We start from the raw sequence: 21,955 nt of genomic DNA on the forward strand, positions 1-21,955 counted from the left end.
GACGGACCCTACGCCGGGGCCAAGGGCGCCTCCTACCTCCAGCGCGAGGAGCGGGAGCCTTTCTTGAAGCCGGGGGAACCATGAACTCCGTGCCGCCGAGAGCGCAGCGTGCGCGCGCATTCCCGTCCCCCCGGAAACAGGCGTCCCGGCAGGAAGGTTCCGGGCCCGCCGCCATCGCTCAGCCGGGCTCCGCGGAGGCAGCGGCCGCTTCTTCCGCATCGCGTGTCCGTTTCCACCCGCCGGTGACAATCCTGCCGGCGGCCCTTAGCCCTCCTCCGGGGGAGGAAGGTCTCCGGACCGCGAAGACAGCCGAGCCGCCGAGCTGGGGGAGGCCGGAGCAACGGCAGCCAGAGACGTCGATCCGCACGCCCGGCCTGGCCCGGAGCCGCCGCACCCTCCGGCGGATGAGCGGCTCGGCGCTCCGCCTGTCAGGCCTGGCAAGGCTGCGATCAGGTGGGGAGGGAGGGAGCAGGCTGGGCTGGGGCGGCTCGGGCGGGCGGGCGCAGCGGAGCCGGAACGGGGGAGATGGCGTCTCAGCCGCCGCCTCCCAAGCCCTGGGAGAACCGGCGCCTGGCGGGAACCGCGGCCCCGGCCTTCCAGTGAGTGCACCCCCCCCTTTTCCGGGGATACACCCTCAGAGACCTGCCCCGCCCACGTGGGGGGAGAGACACCCCCCCCGGACCCTGCCCCACCCCCCTATGCAGGGGGAGAGAGACCGCCGCCCCCCTATGCAGGGGGAGAGAGACCCCCCCCACGGACCCTGCCCCGCCGCCCCACGCAGGGGGAGAGAGACTCTTTCCCTTCCCCCCCTCCCCCCCCCCGGGACCCTGCCCCGTTCCTCCTCCCACGGGGGTAGGGGAGAGACTCCCTCCCAGGGACTCTGCCCCGGACCCCTGAGACTTCCTGTCAGGGACCCTGCCACAGACCCCTTCTTGCCCCCACCCACGGCCCCAAGGTGGAGAGAGACTCTGTCACATGGACTTTGCTCCCCTGTCCCCCACAGTTCATGAAGATTTGGGGATAATGTTAATATAAAATGATGATGGGTACTGATCTTGAACCTCTGAATTTATTTAGGTCTGCTGATTTGGGTGCCAGCCTGCTGACTAGGCCTGGACAACCCACACGAGTACCTCCACCTATTTTGCCACGACCATCACAGCAGGCAGGGAACAGTAGCCTGAGCAATTTCAGACCTGCATACAGCAGTTCCTTTTCTCCAGGCTATGGCACATATGGAAACTCCTTTTATGGAAACTACAGCCCTTACAGTTATGGATATGGTGGTATGGGCTATAACCGGTTTCGTACAGACGATCTACCTCCCAGCAGATTTGTTCAGCAGGCTGAAGAGAGCAGCAGAGGTGCATTTCAGTCCATTGAAAGTATTGTGCATGCATTTGCCTCAGTCAGTATGATGATGGATGCGACCTTTTCAGCTGTTTATAACAGTTTCAGGGCTGTGTTGGATGTAGCCAATCACTTCTCCCGACTCAAAATACACTTCACAAAAGTGTTTTCAGCTTTTGCATTAGTCAGAACTATAAGATACCTCTACAAACGGCTGCAGCGGCTGCTGGGTCTGCGGAAGAGCTCTGAGAATGAGGATTTGTGGGCTGAAAGTGAAGGAACTGTGGCTCGCATTGGCCCAGAGGACCGGGCAGCTAACTCAGCAAAGTCCTGGCCCATTTTCTTGTTCTTTGCTGTTATTCTTGGGGGTCCCTACCTCATCTGGAAGCTGCTCTCCACATACAGTGATGAAGAAACAGGTAAAGGAGATCAGCAAAGTGAGGAGAGTGTAGGTTAGAGAACAAACTATTCATGTTTTTGCCACAAATAAATTAGTAAATCATAGCCTAAAAATGCTGAATTAAACAGGGAGATGGGGATTAAGGTATTAAAATAGCCTACTCTTCGATGCTATGTTAATTGATCCATTCAGTTCTCTATCAAAGAGGTTCTACTTCTAGGGAAGGTAAGATTTTAGGGCTGAGTTCTGCAGCTGCTTCATATGTATACAGCTGCAGAATCAGGTTTCTTATGTGAAACAAAGTCTTCTTTAGCAGCAAGATTCAACTAGGTATTACAGTATAGCACTATACTAATAACATGTTCTTTATTGAACTGGGGGGAAAAACTTGGGGCGCTTGCTTGCTTTATTCAGTCGATCCATCAATCTGGTGACTTGGAATAGAAAATTCTGCAAACCAGGACACTTATATGCAGAGGCTGAAATGTGGATCAGAAGCGTAACTTGAAGCACCTGAAAATGTTGGTAGTTGTATAGTGCCATATATGTATGGCCCTGGAATAAATGTTTGTGCAGCACTTTTAAGATTTAAAGTGTTACTTAAATGTTTCTGTGACCCGTTATATTTAGTATATGCATATTTGTGGAAAAATTCAGTTTCTGTTATAAATTACTTTAAAGATCCAGATGATTATGCTGCTTTTTAACTCTTCTGTGAAATAGCGTCTAGTAACTGGGCAAACGGAGATGATGATCATGTAATTGGAAGAGCAGAATATGACTTCACTGCTGTTTCAGAAGAAGAAATTTCTTTTCGTGCTGGTGACATGCTAAAATTAGCACCCAAAGGTAAGATTATGATTTATTGTGGATTTACTTTCTAACTTCCAATGACTTTTTAATGCTTGCGAATGGAGTCCTATTGACAGCCCTTTGAGATCAAGAGATGTATTTTAGTTGGCCCAACTCAACAGGCCAGTGATTGTGTGGATGCTCTAGAGAAGCAACATGCCCAATCTCTTTGAGTGGGTTTTGCTTAATTTCCCTAAAATGTTGGCCAGTACAGTAACTCATTTTGACGCATGCCCAAAGATCACTTACACAATGCATCTTCACCAACCACTGTACTCCTCATGTTTCCTCATGGGCTATGCAACAGTGCTGTGACAAAAGTTAGCTCAGTGCAGCACTTTTATTTTCAGAACACTTCAAACATTAATCCTCTTGGCGTCCTTCGGAGACAGGTTAATTGTTTGCATTTCTGTCTTATTACAAAGTCAGTTTCTCTAAGCTGGTATGCATTCTACCTGACTCCCACTTGACTTTAGTGAAATCAACACACGTGCATCTGAAGGCATAATGTGGCCACTGTAATAATCACTGAGGAAACTGTGCTATTCAGAAGAGGATAGTTGTCACATACAGCACACTGAATCCTGTAGATAAATGCAAATATTCCAATCTTTTGAGTACGTGTAGGCCAAAAAAAGATATACATGGAAGTATACTAACAGTAATTTCTTAGAACATTTTGTATTTATACTTTGTGTAATCAATTGCATGTAGTTAATTACAGTGAAGGGTGTAATCTTCAAACAGACTTTCAAAGTACTTTTTTCCTCTACAGTAAATATCTTGTATCCTTTGGAAAAGGGGTGTACCTTTTTTAGCCTCTAACTGGACTGCTATAACAAGAATTGACAAATCCCGTTGTCTTTTTTTTTTATGTCTGTCAAATGATTTTTAAAAATTTTGATTAATCATGAGATTTTTTTAAATTGTGATTAATCATGCTATTTAAAAAAATAATCATGATTAATCATGAGATTTAATTGCACTGTTAATAGAAAAAAATTTATTTAAATATTTTTGGATGTTTTCTACATTTTCAAATATTGATTTCAATTACAACAGAATCCAAATGAACAGTGCTTGCTTTATATTATTTATCATAAATATTTGCACTGTAAAAAAGATAAACATAAGAAATAGTATTTTTCAGGTCACCTCATATAAGTACTGTAATTCAATCTCTTCATTGTGAAAGTGCAACTTACAAATGTAGAATTTTTTTTTCATAACTGCACTCAAATATAAAGCTTTAGAGCCTACAAGTCCACTCAGTCCTACTTCTTATACAGCCAATCGCTAAGACAAACAAGTTTATTTACATTTACAGGAGATAATGCTGCCTGCTTCTTATTTACAGTGTCACCTGAAAGTGAGAACAGGCACTCACATGGCACTATTGGTAGCCAGTGTTGCAAGATATTTACGTGCCAGATATGCTAAACATTCGTATGCGCCTTCATGCTTCGACCACCATTGCAGAGGACATGCTTCCATGCTGATGACTGGTATTGCTCTATAATGATCCAAAGCAGTGCGGACTGATGCACATTCATTTTCATCGTCTGAGTCAGATGCCAGCAACAGAAGGTTCATTTTCTTTTTTGGTGGTTCAGGTTCTGTAGTTTCTGCATCGGAGTTTTGCATATTTAAGACTTTTGACAGCATGTTACACACTTCATCCCTCTCAGACTTTGGAAGGCACTTCAGATTCTTAAACCTTGGTTCATGTGCTGTAACCTAGAAATCTCACATTGGTACCTTCTTCGCGTTTTGTGAAACTTGCAGTGAAAGTGTTCTTAAATCGAACAACATGTGCTGGGTCATCATCTGAGACTGCCATCACATGAAATATATGGCAGATGCAGATAAGACCACAGAGCAGGAGACATACAATTCTCCCCCAAGGAGTTCAGTCACAACTTTAAAGCATTATTATTTTAACGAGCATTGTCAGCACGGAAGCATGTCCCATGGAATGGTGGCCGAAGTATGAAGGGGCATACAAATGTTTAGCATATCTGGCACATAAATACCTTGCAGTGCCGGCTGCTACAGTGCCATGCGAATGCCTGTTCTCATATTAAGGTGACATTGTAAATAAGCAGGCAACATTATCTCCCATAAATGTAGCCCTGGTCTACACTGGGTGGGGAGGGTTGACCTAATCTATGCAACTTCAGCTCCACCAATAGCGTAGCTGAAGTCGGCATATCTTAGGTCGACTTACCTGGCCGTGAGGATGGCACCGAGTCAACCGCTACTGCTCCCCCGTCGATTTATCGCATCTAAACGAGACGTGATAAATTGATCCCCGATAGATCGATCGCTGCCCGCCGATGCGGCAGGTAGTGAAGACCTGCCCTTACGTAAACAATCTTGTTTGTCTTCACAATTGGCTAAAAAAGAAGTAGGACTGAGTGGACTTGTAAGCTCTGAAGTTTTACATTATTTTGTTTTTGAGTACAGTTATGTAACAACAACAACAAAAAACTACATTTGCAAGTTGAACTTTCATAATAAAGAGATTGCACTACAATGCTTGTATGAGGTGAATTGAAAAATACTATTTTTTCTTTTTTACTGTGCAAATATTTGTAATAAAAAATAATATAAAGTGAGCACTGTGCAATTTGTATTCTGTTGTAATTGAAATCAATATATTTGAAAATGTAGAAAAACATTTTCAGTTGGCATTCTGTTATTGTTTAACAGTGCAATTAAAACTGCGATTAATTTTTTAATCAAGTTCATTTGTTTTTAATCACTTGAGTTATCTGCTATTGACAGCCCTACTTTTTTTGGATATATTTTAATTAGGGCCCTACCAAATTCTCGGCCATGAAAAACGCATCATGGACTGTAAAATCTGTTCCCCCCCCCCCCCCCATGAAATTTGGTCTTTTGCGTGCTTTTACCCTATACTATACAGATTTCATGGGGGAGATCAGTGTTTCTCAAATTGGGGGTCTTGAACCAAAAGGGAGTTGCAGGGGGTTGCTTCAAGGTTATTTTAGGGGGGGTTGCAGTATTGCCACCCTTACTTCTGTGCTGCCTTCAGAGCTGGGCAGCCAGAGAGAAGTGGCTGCTGGCTGGGCACCCAGTTTTGAAGGCAGCACTCCACTAGCAGCAGCGCAGAAGTAAAGGTGGCAATACCATGCCATCCTTACTTCTGCATTGGTGCTGGTGGTGGCTCTGCCTTCAGAGCTGGGCTCCCAGCCAGCAGCCACCCAGCTCTGAAGGCAGCGCTGCCGCCAGCAGCATTGCAGAAGTAAGGGTTAGCAGAACCGCAACCCCCCCCTCCAATAACCTTGCGACCCCGCTCACACACACACACACACACACACACACACCTCCTTTTTGAGTCAGGACCCCTACAATTACAACACTGCTATTTCAGATTTAAATAGCTGAAATCACGACATTTACAATTTTTAAAATCATATGACCGTGAAATTGACCAAAATGGACAGTGAATTTGGTAGGGCCCTAATTTTAATATATAAACATTAGCACTTTAAACACCCCATGAACAGTTATCTGGCTTGTCATGTGACTAGTTGTTGACTTAATAGCACTAATTGTAGGTTTCAAGTATTCTCCATATTTCTGCTGAGCTTTGAATTAGATGGCTGTATAATGTCTGATGGGATCTCAAACTCTAGGAAGGTGTTTTAATGGTATAACTGTTACACATTTTGAATTACTTTGTAACTATGGCTTAGTTTTCTTATCAGAACAACAACCCAAAGTACGTGGCTGGCTTTTGGCTAGTCGTGATGGTCAAACAACAGGACTTGTGCCAGCTAATTACATCAAAATATTGGGTAAAAGAAGAGGTCGGAAAACAGTGGAGCTGGAAATTATTACAGAGCAGCAGCCGGCTTTTACCAACACAACACCTGTTAGAGGAGCCACTGATGCGGATACTTTAGAGGAGCAAGAAGCTGCCTTTGAATCCGTTTTCGTTGAAATGAATAAGGTTCCCGTTACCTCTGACTCCACTGTGATAGGTGGAGATAAACAGGATCTGTGATGCACCTGGATAAAATTTAGTGATTGAACTATACTTATCAATAATCCTTTTGATATTCTGAAAATTGTAGAAGAACACTGTTAGGACTGTATCAGGTATCTCGCTGCTGGTAACGGGTGAACAGATAACGAAATAATTTACCCAAACTTTAAGAGCATGCTTGATTCACTTAAAGTTGTACATTTGTGGCCCTGCCCAGCAAACTATTGGCAATTGTGAGATCTCAGGCTGGGGGCAGTTCTGTAGAGGCAACTGGGTAAGCCAATGTGTTGCATCTCTAGCAGCTCACTTTGGTCACTTGAAGGAATAGTGCTGATGAATTCTACAGGTAGCAGTGTCCAGTCCTCCTTACTGGAGAAAGAATTGGCTTGATATGAGGCCTTTGAGAGGGGGTGTTGAGAAGGAAAACTGAAGCATTTCTAGCAGAGGCCTCCAAAAATTGTACATTGAAGAGCCCTTAAAATACTTCATTTTTTGGCTGCTTTTTGGTAAAATTAGTGCTTCCGCTACCGCAAAGAAAAATGAAAGACTTCAGGCCTTTGTTATAAAAAGGTGACTATCTTAAGAAACAAGATTAGCACTGTGAAGGAAGGTACATTCAACTGGAGTTGTAAGCAGATAAATGCTGTTACCAGTGTTTATTTGTCCTTTATTCTAATGTTGTTTTCAAGAAAGTATAAGCCGTTTTCCCCACCACCATTCTGGGAGCTTTTCCTCATCAGAGGCCGGAGGACCACATGTTTTATTCTGATTTATAGTGCACATGCTTTAGGCCCTATGTACCTTCCAGCCAAGCACGGTTAAGGATGCTCATTTTTTATCAACATCTCTCTAGGGCCTAGTGAGCTAAGTTAGCACAGCCACACTTCCAGCCAGGTATAATAGCGTATCAAATTCTAGTAATTATGTATTTTAACAGCTACATCTAAACTTCCCGTGTTTCAGTGCAATTTCTTTTTGAACTTTTGTGAGAAAATTCAGCCTGATTTTAACACAGCAGCAATGCATCACAGAGTGGATAGGAAACATCTGTGTTGCCATTAAATGGATGGGGTTTTCTATTGATAATCCCACAAAGTAGGAAACAAGAAAAAAGCTGTCCATTTCATTGTATCATCATGGAGATGGATGAGTTAACTGCTAACTTGATTGTTCCTGCTGCACTTCAGGCGTTAAATCTGGCATTTTCCCATAAAATCTGAGGTACATTGAGAACCACAGTTGCATAAAGACTATTAACAAAATACATTTTGTCTTCAAATCTATTTACTTTTGTGAGCTCTGTACTAAAGTCATACTTTTCTGGGAAGTAAAGTTAAGTAAAGCTTCAGATTCCTCTTTCGGGACTCACTCACATTAATATTAGATTTGATTAACGCAGAATCATTTTCAGTTCAGGCTGTAGTTCTTTTGGAATGCTCTTATATGCTGTGTTGAACCCTTCAATGTTAGAACAGATCATACAGTTCTAATGTACTAGAGAAAAGGAAAAATACTGATAGCTGTGTATTAATAAATCATTTCAATTAAGTAGCCTGTTTCTTAAAAACAAAAACCCACAGCAGCACCCAAGCTAGTTAAACTTGCATACTTATACTAGCTGTTCCTGGGGGAATTCTGTGCCAAAAAATTAAAAATTCTGTGCACAATATTGCAATAACACAATCACGCCGGTTTCAATTATTTTGGTAATTTCTTTCAAAAGACCTGTCAGCAAGTATGTTTGTAACAATACAGACAACAGCAAAGGTTCAGGAAATACTTTTTGACAAATAGATTCCTTACCAGGCATATGAATACATAACTTTCAGTAATTCATTTAACCTACAGAAATGTATTTCCCACCCCCCTCAGAAGCGGTGCAAAGGTTTGGGAGGAGTCGGGGTAATGGAGGAGCTGAGGGAGGGGAAAGTAATTGCTGGGAAGGAGCTTGGGTGTGAACTTGGAGGGTTGTTGGGTGTGGGTGGGAAAAGTATGGAATGGAGGTTTTCTGGTCAGGGAGGGATTGTTAGGGAGCCTCCCCCATGCAGATACTGGCTAACCCCTAGCTTCACTCATTCAGTCTGTGACTCCCCACAACAGCCCCTTATGCCCCACGTTGTCTGGTCCCCATATCCTGTGCCTCTGAGCTGGTCCCACGGAGAGGGCACTGTGAGGAATGCAGCTTCTTCTCTTCCCTATCTGCAGCTGGGGCTACTCCCGCCCAGGAGCAGATGCTCTCTGTCCTGGCGCACAGTGGCTCCGGGTAGGCGAAAGGTGTACGTGCAGGATTTTTCAGCAGAATGTATTTTCAGCTGAGAAAAAAAAAGTGTGTGGCAGATGAATTCTCCGTGTGTAGGAATAAGTAGCATAATGGATTTTTGGTAGTTTTAATTCATGTTTCTATAGAGATCTTCAACATCAGTTTCCATTGCAAGCTTCATTAATATGTTTATATTTTTTAGTGCATTTGCTAGAATTAGTACTTAGGCAACTTGTGGTGAACAGAATTGCTAATATTTAGACAAAACCGTTACAACAAGCTATTGCTAACCTCAGTTTGGTTAGTAGTCTAAGTGGCTGGTATACTGGAGCCCTGGATTTTAGAATAACCGCTGGACTCTTCCTGTGTACAATGGCAAGGTTAGGAGCATAGGAGATAGGACCCTGGCTCCTGGGGGACAGTGTAGTGAAGCATTTTTGCTACTGCTTGCTCAGTAAGATTATATGTAGCTGCTCTGGGAGAGGGAAAGGAAAAAACAGCCCACAGTGAAGGGGTAAATGAAAAACTCTTTGAGCTACACTTGAACCAGTACACATTTCTGAGAAACTTTTCTCAACATGCCAATGCACCAGATGAGGGATTAACTAAAATTTGGATGGGACTCCCTCTGCTACAGAAAGGAAACTGAGGACTAGGATGTACATTAAGATGGTTAGAAAACTTTACATCAAATGTTCAGTTTCTGCCCACATTCTTTGTTCCTGATGGGTTTAATTATTTTACTATTGGAGCATCAATCTTTCTTGTATCAATAAAGAATTTTAACTGGAGCAGTAGTCTCTTAAAAGAATAAAGCTTTTTTTAAAATGTCTGTTAAATCAGGCATCTACTTTCCTAATCAAGACTAGATTGGAAAACACTTTCAGTTGAACATTAATTAGAACTTTTAAATCTCATTAATTTGTAATAAAGACATAGTTAAATTTCACATCTGAGTTTTTTTGGTCATGTTCTTTGAAAGTATTCTCCTGGTAGAAAAGGGGTAGCTTATAAATAATTGGACATTGACTAACCTGTCTTACTTTGTAGTAGCTTGACTTAGTCTATCAAATCACTGTAAATGTTATAACTATGCATAGAATTCTGACCTTTCAATCATGTTTACTCACTTTAATGGAAAAGAGGGTTGAGAAAATGGTGTAATAAGTTATATTTTATTTTAAAAATTCTGAAATTGTATTGACTATAAATGTATTAAAATTGAAATTTTGGCTTTGTTGGATATAAATTAACATCAGTACAAGAATGAGTTTAAAATGGAATCCTGTGAGCTAATTATTTCCCATAGTAAACTAATTGTGCAAATATGTAAGAACAGAAAGTGTTAAATATATTTTTTAAAACTGCATTAGAGATGGGAGTTTTCCTTGGGAAAGAATATTAATATTTTAGTCTTTAATAAGAGCCAGGGTAAAATTCCCAATAGTGCATAAATCCCATTTTCAGTAGTGACCCAGGCACAAAGGAGCCTAAGTCTTATTGACTTTCAGTGTTGTGAAACTGTAGGGGAAAACTCAGTTAAAATTACTCACAAACAACAAGCAATTAGTTTAAACTGTAAAAGTGACATGTAAAAATTCACCTTCCACATTTTACAGACATCCTTGACTCTGATATACAAAACTTGCTAAGGATCTTTTAGCATATCCATTATCAATATGTATATAATTTTGAATGCATGAATAGTGATGGATATGCTGAGTTTGTACCTACTGTTTGTCAGACAAGGTGGCTTGTGAAATGCATGCAGTATATTTTTAAATGACAATAGTGTCATTAACTGCATGTACAAACTGTCAGAGTACTGGAATACTTAAATTACTTTAACTGATCATTTCCATAACTCTGTGGTTATGGTTTTATGAAGTTTGCATAAGGATTAAATATTTTATAAGGGGACTGATACAGTACAGATGTATTCAGCACTGTACAGTGGCTAAACTATTCTGAACAAATGAGGTTTTTTCCTGAGAATTTTAATGTAAAAGTAGAAGTCTGTGTAATAAAAAGGTGGGATGTGGTCTCAATGACTAGAAAGCTTCACAAATATTATGTGTGTGTATCTTAAGGTTTTGGAAGGAAGAGTGCTTTGCCAGCATTGACTAGGAGGCTGTTCAGGGCTTAAATGGTAGTAGAAAGAAGTGAAGATTACGGGAGTAGTCATGGATTCAGTGTATGGAGGAAGGTGTAGGAGATCAGAAAAAAGATGTAGGTGAGGACTGCTTGATTTATGCATTAGGCAACTGACTCTCCTATTCTCAGAGCGCTACTAAAGATAACACATCCATATTATTTTTGGGGAAGTACACCTAAGCAACAGAACTTGAAATCCCTCTTGGGACATTTAGTTGTATGTACTTCATTTGGATTACCTCTGAATTTTAATCTTAAAATAATAGGCTCTTTGTTACATGAACTGTATCTTCATATATATATTTGTACAGTACCTAGCACAATGAGACCCCAGTCTTGATGGGGGCTTCAAGGTGCTACTAGAATACTAAATAGTACATACAAATTCAGAAGACTCATTCAGGTTTTTGAATAGTATTGCAAATTGAAAGGCATTATAGGCAGAATAAAGGCATCCAGCAGAATAAAGAATAAAATAAAAAATGGAAAAATATTAGTCTGTTTTCCTTGCATAGGCTCAAAAGACTACTCTTCTTATGGAACAAAAAAGCCTCTGAGCCAGCAAGATTATTTTAATATGTTTGGCCTCACTAGAAGCACTTTACCGGTATGGGAATACTAGTATCCTATATCAGTATATCCTAGTGTGGACTCAGCTACACTATCAAAGCTGTCCTTGTATCAGTATCGCAAAACCAACCCCCGCGCATGAAACAAGCTGTACTGGTTTAGCAGAACCATTCAGCTACAGTCTTCCTGACTGTTAATCATCAACTTTTCCTCATTTTGCTGTACAAAGTCAGCATTAACTGAATCCGGGAATTGCTGTCAGGAAAATGGGGAATTATGCTATTTATCTCATTATGTATTTGATTCTATGTCTATAGAAATCAAAGGGAGTTTTGTCACTGACTTCAAAGGATGCAAGATCAGGACCTTAATATACTGATTCCGTTTTTTGTATGCTTGTGTACACTTTTCACAGCCTAATACAGCACTCAGCTTTTCTTCAGCAAAGTTGGTGACAATGATGATCAAGGGAGTGAGAAAAGGACAGGAATTTAGTATAGTCTATAGGTTTACAGCAGTAGGATGAAATTAAGAAAAGGAAAATATGGTAAATGAGAAGAAAAATCCAGACATTTTTAATAAAGTAGGCTAGTCTCCCAAGCGAAGTGGTGGGATACCCTCATCTGGACATGCTAAAAGTTGATTGAAAAGAGAAATGCACCGTAGGGAACAAACCTGCAATGACTAATAGATTAGATGAATGAATAGATTTCCTATTTCTAGGAATCCATGCAGTTTCAGTGCTCTCACCTGTTTGAAAACGTTTTCTTTTTCTAATTTTATTTTAAGAATGCAAGTCTTCTCTGACATTCGCTTTAACTCATTTCTTAGTTCATCCATCTGCTGCTGATGTTCTCTGCAAGAAAGGAAAAAATAATAAAATAGCCAGCTACCCTTAGGGACAGATTGTAATTTCAAATGTGTGTTGTGCATCACTGCAGTTCTAAAACATTCATTACTCCACCTGCACCTTAAATATGTAGACTTCTCAATATGCTCGTGTGAAATTAGAAGCTCTTACAGAAAATATTCAAAAAGTAAAGTAAATACCTCTTTTGGGTTTTTTTGGAAGCATTTTTCATAAAAAGGTGCATAGAGCATGAGATAGGCATTTATTTTTTAAAGTATTTTATGTAAGGCTAAATAAATAAAATAAAGTTTGAAAAATTTTCCTACTCCTAAAGTCCTGCTTCAAAATTAACTATGGAACAGTTCCATAAGAATCCCTAGTAGTATTCTGGTAGCCTAAAGGTCCAAAACAGAATCAAGAGTCTTATGCTGAATATGCTGTAAAAATACTGAATGAGAGAGTCCCTCTCCCAAGAGCCTATAAAATGTAACCAATCTGTTTCCAAAGAAAAAGTGATGAACAGAACTAAAATACTCTTAAAAAATTCTACTCTAAAACGTGATTCTGTAAAAATGACAAAATATTTTGACCAAAAAAACAACTAATTTTTTTTGAGGTGGGGTGGAGGGATAAAGGGGGAATTCGAACAGCTCAACTGCTATTTGCCTGTCAGTGATACAGTTTCAAATGTACTCACGTTATAATTTAAAATGTTTTTTTTTTTCTAATAGCTCAGCAAATTCAGCCTGGAATCTGTCTCATTTTTTCTCACACATCAATAATAAATAAATATTTTTAAAAGTTTTGTAGGCTAAATTAGGCCTTCAGTATCGTGTGTAACTACCTTTGATTCTTCAGTAAGTTTGCACATGTATAACTGATTTGAGCTTAGTAAATAACATTGATGTTGCACATGCAGGGAAATAATCCTTCCCATCCTCCAATAGTCTGTGTCACTTTGTGATTGTTTTTTTCTAGTTCAGCGGATGTGTCATACTCAAACAATTCACACACACAAAAACACCTGGAATTTTCAGAGAAAAATCTCAAGGGGGTAATGTTAAACAAGTTGGGAATAATTTGAAAATTAATAAAAAGAAAAGGAGTACTTGTGCCACCTTAGAGATTAACAAATTTATTTGAGCATAAGCTTTCGTGAGCTACAGCTCACTCTTCTCTTTGCGAATACAGACTAACACGGCTGCTACTCTGAAACTTGAAAATTAAAGGTGAGGTTATGGAGTATTTAGGCAAGCAAAAATCCTATTGATTTCATCTCTCAAAGACTGCAAAATCAGGCCCCATCATTGGATCATATTGTATCTTCCTGTGATGGGAGAAGGGGCCCAGGAAACATCATTGAAATTCACCTTACAGAATTCCCCATTCATCTTAACCTTGAGAGGGAGGGATTTATTGGTGCTCAGAGGAGGCAGATGGCATGTCTTCAGAACCATGGAATTTCTGGGGACATGCAAGGAAAAGAAGCTCCTGTTCCAACCACCTACGGCAGCGGTTCACAGATGTGGCCACCATGGGCTTTTCTTGCAGTTACAGCCTCCTGGGTGATGATGGGGGGAGGGCAAAGCAGTGGCCTCTCCCCTGGGGCCACCAGCAGGTGTTGGGCCTTGCCCCATTCTGGAGATACAAACGCTGGAGGAGCAGGCAGCCAGTAAGGTTCCCCATCTTCCCGGGGGCCATGGGGTCAAGCTTCAGCCCTGGGATGGCAGGTGGCAGGCTCCTGCCGTGGGGCTCCGGACGCTCCCCCCGGCCCCTGCTGCCTTCTCAGGCCCTGGGCTTTGGCAGCAGGCTTGGGCCCCAGGCTCACCCCCATAATTGTCCCTGGCTCCTGCTGCCTCCCCACCCATCTCCCCATCCAGGGCTTAATTTGTCCCTGGGCTTTCTGGGACTAAGTCTGCTGTGAAAAGTGATATTTGTTTGTGTGTTAATGCCACTTTTCACAGCAGACTTAGTAGCTAGCTGGGAGGCCCTTAAAAGTGATATTAAACATACAAGTATCTCTTTTCACGGCAGCAGACTCACTAGCTAGCAAGTCTAAAAAAAAGCACCCAAAAAGCAAAAGGAACAACAACAAAGATAAGAACATGCAAAGTACCTTATTTGTGTTTCTATTCTTTCTAGGTCCAGTAAAGAATAGAGACAACTGTACATTATTTTTATTACTGAGCGCAAAAAAATAAAAACCCTACATAAATAAATTACAGTGATTAAGGACATGTATATGTGTGTATTTATTTGTTTTTCCTAAAGTTAATTAAGTATTTTAGGAAAAATTGTCTCAGAGTGGCCACCAGCAAGAGTTGGTGGTTGCATTCTGATGCCACCAAAAATGTGTTGTGAGAACCCCTGACGTAGGGGCTTCTGCCTCCAGCCCCTCCATCTTTCCCCAGCACCATGACTTGCTTAGGAGCCACAGTTTCCACTGGTTTCCTTTCTCTCCTCCAAAGGGGTTGTGAGCACAGAGTATAAGGCAATGTTGCAAAAGGTATCATTTACTTACTGCCTCTGAAGGGTAGCATGCCATAGAGCAGGGGTCAGCAATAATTTTCGCAGGGGGGCCACTCCACAAATTTTGGTAAATTGTCACAGGCCACACATTTCTACTACTGTATATTCATGGAGGGGGTGCAGGGTCTGGGAGGGAGTTTGAGCGCAGGAGGGAGCTCTGGGCTGGTGCAGAGTGTTGGGGTGCAGGAGAGGGTGAGGGGTGTGGGCTCTGGGAGGGAGTTTGGTGCAGGAGGGGGCTCTGGGCTGGGGCAGAGGATTGGGGAGCAGGAGGGGGTGAGGGGTTTGGGTGCAGGAGAAGATGAGGGGTGGGCTCTGGGAGGGAGTTTGGTGCAGGAGGGGGCTCCAGGCTGGGGCAGGAGATTAGGGTGTAGGAGGGGGTGCAGGGTCTGGAAGGGAGTTTGGGTGCAGGAGAGGGTTCTGACCTGGGGGCAGGGGGTTGGGTGCAGGAGGGGGTGCGAGGTGCAGGCTCTGGCTGGGAGACGCTTACCACAGGCAGCTCCCAGCCGGCAGCGCAGCAGGGCGCTCAGGCAAGCTGCCTGCCTACCATGGCCCCACGCCGCTCCTGGAAGCGGCTGCTGCTGGCATGTCTCTGTGCGCCCCTTGGAGGGGGGGGCCCGAGGGGAGGCGGTGGGTCTCTGTGCACTGCCCGTGCCCGCAAGCAGCGCCCCCGTAGCTCCCATTGACCGGTTTCCGGCCAATGGGAGATGTGAGGAAGGTGCTGGGGACAGGGGCAGTGTGCGGAGCCGCCTCCCTCGCCAGGCGCACAGAGATGTGCCAGCAGCAGCCGCTTCTGGGAGCGGCATGGGCCCATGGTAGGCAGGCAGCTTGCCTGAGCGCCCCGCTGCGCCGCGGGACTTTTAGTGGCCCCGACTCGGAGATCGCGAGGGGGCAGCGGAGGCCGGATAGAAATGCTAGTCATGGCAGGCCAGACAGAAATTTTAGACGGGCCAGATCCAGCCCGCAGGCCGTATTTTGCCCACCCATGCCACAGAGAGTCACTGTTCCCTAATTCCGTCTCACCACCAGTGCTGCCCTTGAAATCTCATGAAACCACAAGCCCAGAGAGTTTAGGCAGAAGAGCCCGCTGGGCTTGGAGGCAGGAAGAAATAAAAGCAATGTTGGTTGGTTCTGCTCATTCAGTCTGCTGCTTTTGCAGTTTTTCCACCTCTTTATTTTAATTTGCTTCCTTCTGTGCCTTACAATGGAGGGAAGATCCTAAGATCCGCTCGGTGCCAACTAGCAGAGGATTCATTGTTCTGTAAGGTTTTAGAGTAGCAGCCGTGTTAGTCTGTATTCGCAAAAAGAAAAGGAGTACTTGTGGCACCTTAGAGACTAACCAATTTATGCATCTGATGAAGTGAGCTGTAGCTCAGGAAAGCTTATGCTCAAATAAATTGGTTAGTCTCTAAGGTGCCACAAGTACTCCTTTTCTTTTATTGTTCTGTAACAGTAACTCCTGTCAGGCCTGATGAACTACATGTAGCATACCACTTGAATAGTATTTATCCATAAATGATGTCATGTAAGCTCTTAAATGAAAGCCAGCATCACACTGATCTTTAATAGCATTGTGAAATGTAGGTACAGATACTAGTGAGATACTACAATTTGTATTCTGTTTTGTAATTGAAATCAATATATTTGAAAATGTAGAAAAACATCCAAAAATATTTATAAGTTTAAATTGGTATTCTATTATTGTTTAACAGTGGGATTAAAACTGCAATTAATCATGACTATTATTTTTAAATCTAGTTAATTTGTTTTGCATTAATCACATGCATTAACTGCAATTAATTGACAGCCCTAATATTAACCTGTCTGCCTCAGTTCACATGTAAATAAAGCATTGTAAGCCAATGCAATGGAACACACCAGGAATAAATCCTGGGCCATCAGTCTGACTTGGGGATCAGGGGAGAATATAAAGAGATGGCAAAAGGATACCTCTTTATCCTGCACCTGAGGAAGTGATCAGTCAGTGTGATTACATTCTTGAAAATGGGATCCCAACTTGCCGTGGTTGGAAATGCTGCAAGACGACTTTGGGTGAGATTAGATTTATTTTAGACAATGTTTAGCCTGTTAAAGTTAAGTTTGATCTCAAGGAAGCACGTATTGATTTTGTTTTATATGTAACCTTTCTGTTTCCATTATTCTCTTTACTCACTATCTCTTATGTCTTAGCCTTTGATAATAAATATATCTCAGTGATGTGAGGTTATATAGTAGCTGATCCTCTGTTGACTCAAACAAGCTGATGTGTACACTGTCTCTTTGGGGATGGCAAACGTGATATTTCTGTGAGTAACCAATGACAGGGTCTGGATATTATAGGAAAACACTTCAAAGGGGTTCAGGGAGTGGTGTGTACCTATTATTAACCTGCAAAGCAAAGTGAGGGCTAGCATGCCCAGAGGAGATTGTTTGGGTGGCTAACAGACTGGAGGTATCAAGAAGCTCAAACCCGGTTAAGCAGCAGCATGTCTCTCTCTTGCTGAAGGCAGAGGGGTAATAAGGTGAGTCACAGCCTGACAAAGCATCACAGAAGCACAGGGCCAATTGTAATATGCTCTACAGTATCAAAAGTAGAGTTAAGTTTTATTGTGCTATTAATAATTAGCTACAGAATTAACACATTTCATTACTGATGGGAATGCAAGATTTTCTTTCCTTCCCCAAACCAAGGCACACTGGTGTTAAGATAAATTGAACAAACGTTAGACTAACTCGATTACAAAGACAAATGGGTTTGAATTTTCAGTACCTTGTCCTCCGTTACTTTCATGAACCTAGACATTGTTGAATCTTTTTCTTTTAGGGCAACTTTGAGTTGAAGATTTTCTTTCTGCAAGATTCTAATTTTTTCCAGATAGCTATTTTCTTCATGTAAAGATGCCTATCCAGTTACAAACAGTGAACATCAAACTCTGATACAAAGAAATATAGAAGATGCAATAATACAACAAATATTCTATGAAGTGCTAATCCATTCATTTGATCTTGAAAACAAAATTATGCTGTATGAAAAATATCCTTCAACAATGTTGTAACATGACTATTTTAAAGAAAGTTGTATTTCTAGTTTAAAATGTTCAATAAGGTTTTTAATTAAATAATAGCAAACAGTATCAATCATGACAGGTTTCAGAGTAACAGCTGTGTTAGTCTGTATTCGCAAAAAGAAAAGGAGTACTTGTGGCACCTTAGAGACTAACAAATTTATTTGAGCATAAGCTTTCGTGAGCTACAGCTCACTTCATCGGATGCATACTGTGGAAAATACATCTGGTAGCTCACGAAAGTTTATGCTCAAATAAATTGGGTTAGTCTCTAAGGTGCCACAAGTACTCCTTTTCTTTTTGAGTATCCATCATATATTTTGTCCAGTTCATACTGCAATTTCTAAGCAACGAAGATCACATTTCCAGCTGTAAATTTCCACGGTACAGGATCTGGTTACAACACAGTAGACCCCTGCCGCAATTACACCAAAGTTCAAAGTTGCAGTGTAGATGGGAATAAACTACATTTTTAATCATGCTTCTGAGTCATTCTACAGTCCTGCAAAGGTCCAGATCTGTAGCACCGTACAAGTCCATGGTTCTGTCTACACGAAATACCAAACCAAGTTTTAATCATGTCTATGGGTTACTATTTTGTAACAAGGTCCCTCAAATTGCATGGTAGAGATGTATGGTAAATAGAATCCTTGTTACACATACTGCATTCCAGTTTACAAAGTACATATTGCTATACATTTCTCCAAGACCATTTTCGCTACTTGAAAACATAGGATTTTTAATCATCAATATTTTCCAGTACTGCCCTTCAACCTACTTATAATATCGCATTACAGGGAGCCTTAAAGAAATCTAGAATTTTGCCTCATCTTTAAATCAATAAAAACTCCCAATGATGTTCCCATAGTTGCTACTTCAAACTCCGTTCCTTTCTCACTGATAAATATAGTGTAGAGTTTAAAGAATTGAGAGAAATGGAAAGACTTGCTGCACCATAAATTTAACAGCTGAACTAATGAGAAAAAGATGGACCAAGTGGGACGAGCCAATTAAAAAAGTATCATTGATATAACCCATAATGCTACTCATGTGCTGCATTCTTTTATACACACACACAAAGTATTTTACATTTTCATCATTTTTATTACGTATATAAAAAACTAACATACTACCAACAATTCTGTTTAGCATTAATAAAATGTAATTAGTAAGGCCCCGTCTACACTAAAAATGCAATGATGATTTTGTAACTGTTCATGACATTCTTATCTAACCCATTTATAACAAAAACAGGTGATGTCTGTGCATACTACAGCTTTTTTCACAATGCAACAAATGAGTCAACCGTCTTTATGTGTTCATGTCACCCACACTTCCTAACTCAGTTTGTCCCAGTTCCTTCTGGGGAAATCTCATAATGCCTCATGAGGGGATAGAGAGCATGTAGTACATGCCCACAGACTAACACCAACAGCATGTGGGGCAGTGCACTTAGAATGTGGTGCCACAAAACGAGCTGGAGGAAGGAAGACCTGCCAAACTTGTAACAGAGACATGGTTAGTGGGTCCAATCTACAAATAAACAATGTGTTGAACCTGTTACAGATAGACAACCCCACCTTGGGCATCTGGTGAGGGCAAAACATTGTTACCTATTGCCATTACTAACCAAGTATTAACCATGTTGTCTGAATACCAACTGTGTTTGGAACCAGCCTTGTCGCTAACTAGTTACAAACCTTATTAAAATTATAATTCACATTTGACCTAAAGGATAAACACTAGCAGTTCCTTGAAAAATTAAAAACACAAAGGGTGAAATCCTGGCCCCACTGAAGTCAATGGTAGTTTTGCCATTGACTTCAATGGAGCCAGGATTTCATCCAAAGAATGAACAGAAGTAAAAATGTAATACAATTAAAAAAAAAAAACAACAGAAAAAAGCACAGAGGGTGAGTACTATACAAAATGAGCTATAGTGATTCAAGTCACTAATATGTTTTAATTCTGATATTCAAAACACTTTCAGATGCCCTGTCCACAAGATGAACTAGTAATTACCTGAGACACAAGGTGGGTGAGGTAATATCTTTTATTGGACCAACTTCTGTTGGTGAGAGAGAGAAGTTTTCGAGCTACACAGAGCTCTTCTTCAGGTCAGCTCTGTGTGGCTCGAGAGCTTGTTTCTCTCACCAACAGAAGCTTGTCCAATAAAAGATATTACCTCACCCCACCTTGTCTCTCTAATATCCTGGACTGACATGGCTACAACTATACTGCATAGTAACTACCTAACATATGCTCCCATAGCTTGCATACCAAAATGTGCAGCAAAACCTGGCTCAAAATTTAACACAAAAACCACCTCCTTGGCATGGCTGCTACAACAACTTACAAGACAAATGTTGCCATAAAAATAAGACCTTTAGAAGACCTATACGTTCCAAAGGGGTGTGTGCACTGAGGATACTTAGGAGACATAGCAAAGGTGTAGTACTATATATATGAACCCGGAAAAAAACACTACTACAGAAAAATGATAGCAAGTTAAAGCTGATCTAAGCGGTATCACCTTGCTATTAGTAGAAATCAACATCATGGTAAGGCAAAATGTAGCTGTTTCAGTGGCTCTCTAGTTATTCATGAACATAAGCCACCTGCTATGAGTGGAGTATATGGGCTGAATCAGATTTCCAACGATCTTGGAAAAGTTGTTTGCCCATTTCCATAAACCATAGCCTTTTACCAGTGACGTGTAGTAGTGCAGCACTCTATATTTTCCCTAATATATTCTCTGATTTTTTTTTAATTTCTTCAGTAGAATTTATACTCACATCCAATCTTGCTTACTGCAAATCATTTTTACTCCTAACTTGATAACATGATACATCAACTTATGTAGCTCAATTTTGTAGTAAATACTGTCCTTTCTGCATCTTTTTACAGCTAAGAGAAGCACATCACCTACATTTACTATCTTGTTCAGGGAAATCTATACCTTACTTTGAGTAGCATGTCCACTCTGGACAGGGAAACAATACTAAACTAGTATAACAACCACCATATCACAAAATGGTCTTCCTGACAGTTGTTGATATGATAGCATGATTCAAGCCATAGTGTAATCATGCCCAACAGCTGCAGCAATTATTCTTTTCCTTACAGTAGAAACCATTATATTTTACTGATTTTTCTAGATAAATTCAAACCAGGAAAGGAAAATCTCTCACCTGAATAGATCTACTGACAAGTGTCTTTTCTCTTTCTTGAATTCCAACAGTCACACCAGCAATAAAAGGAAGGCCTCTTATTGCACGCAGATCTGGTGGCTCCATCTCAAAAAAGATATATTGGAATTGGAAAAGGTTCAGAAAAGGGCAACAAAAATGATCAGGGCTATGGAACAGCTTCCATATGAGGAGAGATGAATAAGATTGGGACTTTTCGGTCTGGAAAAGAGACGATTAAAGGGGGATATGATAGAGGTCTATAAACTCATGACTGGTGTGGAGAAAGTGTAAATAAGGAAGTGTTGCTTACTTTTTCTCATGACACAAGAACTAGGGGTCACCAAATGAAATTAATAGGCAGCAGATTTAAAACGAACAAAAGGAAGTGTTTCTTCACACAACACACAGTCAACCTGTGGAACTCTCTGCCAGAGGATGTTGTGAAGGCCAAGACTATAACAGGGTTCAAAAAAGAACTAGATAAGTGCATGGGGGCTAGGTCCATCAATGGCTATTAGCCACGATGGACAGGGATGCAAAACAATGCTCTGAGGTGTCCCTAGCCTCTGTTTGCCAGAAGCTAGGAATGGGCAACAGATCACTTGACTTGATGATTACCTATTCTGTTCATTCCATCGTAAGCACCTGGCATTGGCCACTGTTGGAAGACAAGATACTGGGCTGGATGGACCATTGGTCTGACCCAGTATGGCCGTTCTTAT

At 41.4% G+C, this 21,955-nt stretch overlaps 2 protein-coding genes and 1 long non-coding RNA gene across 5 annotated transcripts in view; 1 reads left to right on the top strand and 2 right to left on the bottom strand.

Annotated features, from left to right (window-relative positions):
• Nucleotides 1-367, bottom strand: part of PUS10 (pseudouridine synthase 10) — a 79,627-nt gene extending 79,260 nt beyond the window's left edge. Inside the window, exon 1 of one of the 2 annotated variants that reach the window (XM_074949517.1) lies at nt 37-362. The gene's annotated coding sequence lies outside the window, so the exon portion shown is untranslated. Of the gene's footprint in view, nt 1-36 lie in introns of both variants that reach the window. The other variant, XM_074949518.1, reaches the window with a different exon arrangement.
• A 100-nt stretch (nt 368-467) lies between these two features.
• Nucleotides 468-15,060, top strand: PEX13 (peroxisomal biogenesis factor 13). Of its 2 annotated transcripts, none has more exons than XM_074949519.1 (4): nt 468-599; nt 1,078-1,769; nt 2,474-2,599; nt 6,325-15,060. In XM_074949519.1, exons 1-4 carry the CDS (start codon nt 526-528, stop codon nt 6,633-6,635), a joined length of 1,203 nt encoding a protein of 400 aa, XP_074805620.1. In that variant the 5' UTR covers nt 468-525; the 3' UTR covers nt 6,636-15,060. The 2 variants fall into 2 exon arrangements, with proteins under 2 accessions (XP_074805620.1, XP_074805621.1); XM_074949520.1 differs by having other exon boundaries at nt 6,337-15,060.
• Nucleotides 8,808-21,773, bottom strand: LOC141985422 (uncharacterized). The gene is made up of 3 exons (XR_012638936.1): nt 21,234-21,773; nt 12,352-12,457; nt 8,808-8,929 (listed from the first exon to the last, which is right to left on the bottom strand). It is a non-coding gene; the product is annotated as an uncharacterized LOC141985422 (long non-coding RNA).
• Nucleotides 21,774-21,955: the final 182 nt, after the last annotated feature.

Source organism: Natator depressus, chromosome 3 (genome assembly GCF_965152275.1).
Source record: "Natator depressus isolate rNatDep1 chromosome 3, rNatDep2.hap1, whole genome shotgun sequence".
Classification (NCBI taxonomy): Eukaryota; Metazoa; Chordata; order Testudines; family Cheloniidae; genus Natator; species Natator depressus.

What these genes read in the sequence shown, in the direction of transcription:
- PEX13 (XM_074949519.1), top strand. Translation starts at nt 526, where the DNA reads ATGGCGTCTCAGCCGCCGCCTCCCAAGCCCTGGGAGAACCGGCGCCTG. An exon ending in ATACAGTGATGAAGAAACAG is followed by an intron (nt 1,770 to 2,473) that starts GTAAAGGAGATC and finishes TCTGTGAAATAG; the next exon opens with CGTCTAGTAACTGGGCAAAC. An exon ending in GCTAAAATTAGCACCCAAAG is followed by an intron (nt 2,600 to 6,324) that starts GTAAGATTATGA and finishes ACTATGGCTTAG; the next exon opens with TTTTCTTATCAGAACAACAA.